This window comes from Amphibalanus amphitrite, unplaced genomic scaffold (genome assembly GCF_019059575.1).
Source record: "Amphibalanus amphitrite isolate SeventyFive unplaced genomic scaffold, NRLGWU_Aamphi_draft 001143F_arrow, whole genome shotgun sequence".
Classification (NCBI taxonomy): Eukaryota; Metazoa; Arthropoda; class Thecostraca; order Balanomorpha; family Balanidae; genus Amphibalanus; species Amphibalanus amphitrite.
Genome location: NW_024882637.1, coordinates 83,458 through 86,351, shown reverse-complemented (window position 1 = coordinate 86,351; position 2,894 = coordinate 83,458). Strand labels below are relative to the sequence as shown.

Genomic DNA, 2,894 nt, shown 5'->3' with positions numbered 1-2,894 from the left:
ACTTCAGGCGCACACTGTGGTGGCCAAGGTTCAATAGATCTTCGACGAAATCAACGCGGTGCCATTTCCAGGCCGGTATCAACTTCTCAAGGCATGCGGAGCGATTGTAAATTGCTAGTATCCTTTAGCTTCAGCGCTTATGAACCTTTAGCATCTGTGGCTAAAATATGACCATTGAAATTAAATTCCGCTGTTATGTCGGATACAAATGCTTATGAGCGGGTATTGATGAGAAGGAAAATTCCAATGATAGGAGGAAATGTCGATAATTGAAGGGTTTTGAGTGATGTTCACGAAACGGAGAAATGGTCTTAAGAAATGTCGATGATTGGGGATGCCGATGGTCAAAAGCTGTCGGTAACAGATAGAAAGGTCGATAGACGGGACTGAATGAAAAGTACTTTTCAGTGCGGGAGACGGTGATCATGTTTCTATGTACTGTATGTTTTGCGTTGGGTTACTTGCAAATGAGCTGCACAGTTATGATGCTCCTTTGAAAGAGTAGAGGTTTATACAGTCCCTGGTTCAGCTTTCTTTTCTGTGTCGCTGTGTGCCACGGCATCTGTTATTTGCATGCTTTCCTTGCGTAACCAAAACACCAGCCCCCTGCCTAGCATGAGCACAACCATTACGATGTTAGCGGCCCCCAGACTCGTCCCCAGACCCGGAAACTCCACCAGCCCTATGACCGCACTACCCACCATGGGGCCGGCCACTTTACCCACTGAGTAGACGGTACCGTAGACGGCAGCCACCAGCGCCCTGCCCCGCACGGTATCCGGCAGACCACGCGCTATGGACCGGCGCAGCAGCAGACCCAGTAGGATCGGGTAGGCAGCCGCCTGAAACAGCTCGCGGATCCCCATACCGAAACCGAGAAGGAGACGGGAGGGGGGCAGGCCGAATAGTGGGGATGGTGGCATCAGGAGCACCCCCAGAGCGGTCATCGACAGGAACCCGGAAACCAGCAGGAAGGTGTTCTCGACAGCGTCGGAGAGACGGCCCCACGCGGCGCCGGCCGCCGCGTACACCACGAACGAGCCCAGGAAGAAGAGGCCCAGCTCGGCGGGGGAGATGTCCAGCGTATCGTGGACATACACCTCGAGCTGGGGGTCGACAGAGAGCCAGTTGTGAGCCACCACCAGCAGTGCGGCACACGTCAGCCAGTTATCTGGTGTCAGCGCGATCAGCGCCAGCATCCGCAGGAAGCTTGACCTCCTCCAGCGTCTCCAGCAGCTGCTGTCCTCTTCGTCTTCATCCAGCTTCTGCTGCTGTCTCTGGTCATCATCCGATGGCAACTCCGTTGGCATCATCACCACACCAGCGACGAACAGCAGAAGCTGAAGACCTCCGAGGAAGTAGAAGGACAGACCGTAGCCTCCCAGCGCGTACAGCGCCCCTCCGAGGGCCGGGCCCAGGCACAGACCCGCGCCCGACATGGTCTCTATGAATCCCAGCACCGTGTTCAATCGCTCCGGGAACTGACTGGCGACGATGGTACGAGCAGCAGTCTGCACAGCAGCCGTGCCGACAGCTTCAGCAACACGTACAGCTACACTGGCCGATAGGAAGGCAGTGCTGTCGCCAACGAGTCCAACGAGACCAAACGCCACGCCTGTGACGCCGGCGATGGCCACTCCGGCGTGGAAGAGCCGCATCACGCCCAGGCGCGGCGCCAGCCAGCCGGTGACCGGGAACGAGAGCAGCTCCGAGAGCGAGAACGAGCTGAAGACGACGCTGCTCTGCGCGCTGGTGAGGCCTCGCAGACGAGCCTCGTGCGGGAAGAAGGGCACCTGGACGAGCGTGCAGCAACCGGCCAGCACGGTGGCCGCTCCAAGAAACACCAGCAGCCGGCGCTGGTGAGAGCTGATCTTCGACGGCGAGCCAGACGCATCCTTATCTGTCTCCCCTGGAGCTTCTTCAGTGGTGCGACAGTCCTCAGTGGTATCTGACTTTTCCTGCGGCTGCTGATCGGATAGCTCTCTCTTCCCGTCGTCTTCCTTCCTCCTCATGTTGCTCTCGTGTATCGCTGTTTGACCTACGACGGTCAGCTATCGATGCCGACTGACCGGCCCCCGCCGCGACGTTTGGTTCTCACTCAGTGCGCTGTCACACACCGCCGAATGCGGCGTCAGTAATTGGCAAGGCGTGACTTTGATCGAGGTCGGAAGGGGCCCCTCGGAGGCAGACCGGCGCTGTCAAAAACCGGAAATGTCCATTGGCTGTTGGTTCTTCGAATTTCGTTATTGCCCACCGTACACTTATTGGGCATGCGTGTCCGACATTGTTATTGTCATTGCCATTTGACTTTGTCATTAAAAGTCGCTGAATCCTCCTGGCAACACACAAGAACAATGTCGCGTGATTGCGCTTATTGATTCTGTTGTCAACTACAAGGACACCAAATTCCGGACGAAGTCTCATTAGCCAGCGTAGTTACTACAGCACGATCCGTATCATGAGCTGGAGCCATTGTTTTGGTTTTGTTAAGATCATAGTGCGGCAGTACCTACATACAAATTACAATGCATAGCACACAATGGACCGAGCTCAGGCCACATACGTCGTATAGCCAATAAACGACCCCTGAGGGATTCCTAACGGGCATATTTGTGAAATTACTCTGGAACCCATGCATATGACTCGAAAACAGATGCATCATCTCCTTACATTCTTTATTTGAAGCCTTTTGCATTGGTGAGTTAACTTTTCGTGATAACCTACATCATATACCTTTTAGAACTAGGCCCTAAGTTCAGGGCATTCCTAGACGGCTTTGATGACAATATATTAGTCGTTTTCACGACGGCTATCTTGGTTCGTATTTGGTGCAGATGTTGTGCATATTTTTTTTTTCTTCAAATTAGGTTCATTGCGTTTCTTAGAAGTTAGCA

At 54.0% G+C, this 2,894-nt stretch overlaps 1 protein-coding gene across 1 annotated transcript; it reads right to left on the bottom strand.

Annotated features, from left to right (window-relative positions):
- Positions 1 to 509: 509 nt before the first annotated feature.
- LOC122370540 (MFS-type transporter SLC18B1-like) lies at positions 510 to 2,012 on the bottom strand. The gene has a single exon (XM_043346213.1). The coding sequence runs from the start codon at positions 2,010 to 2,012 to the stop codon at positions 510 to 512; it is 1,503 nt and encodes a 500-aa protein (XP_043202148.1).
- Between the last annotated feature and the right edge of the window lie 882 nt (positions 2,013 to 2,894).

What these genes read in the sequence shown, in the direction of transcription:
- LOC122370540 (XM_043346213.1), bottom strand. Translation starts at nt 2,012, where the DNA reads ATGAGGAGGAAGGAAGACGACGGGAAGAGAGAGCTATCCGATCAGCAG.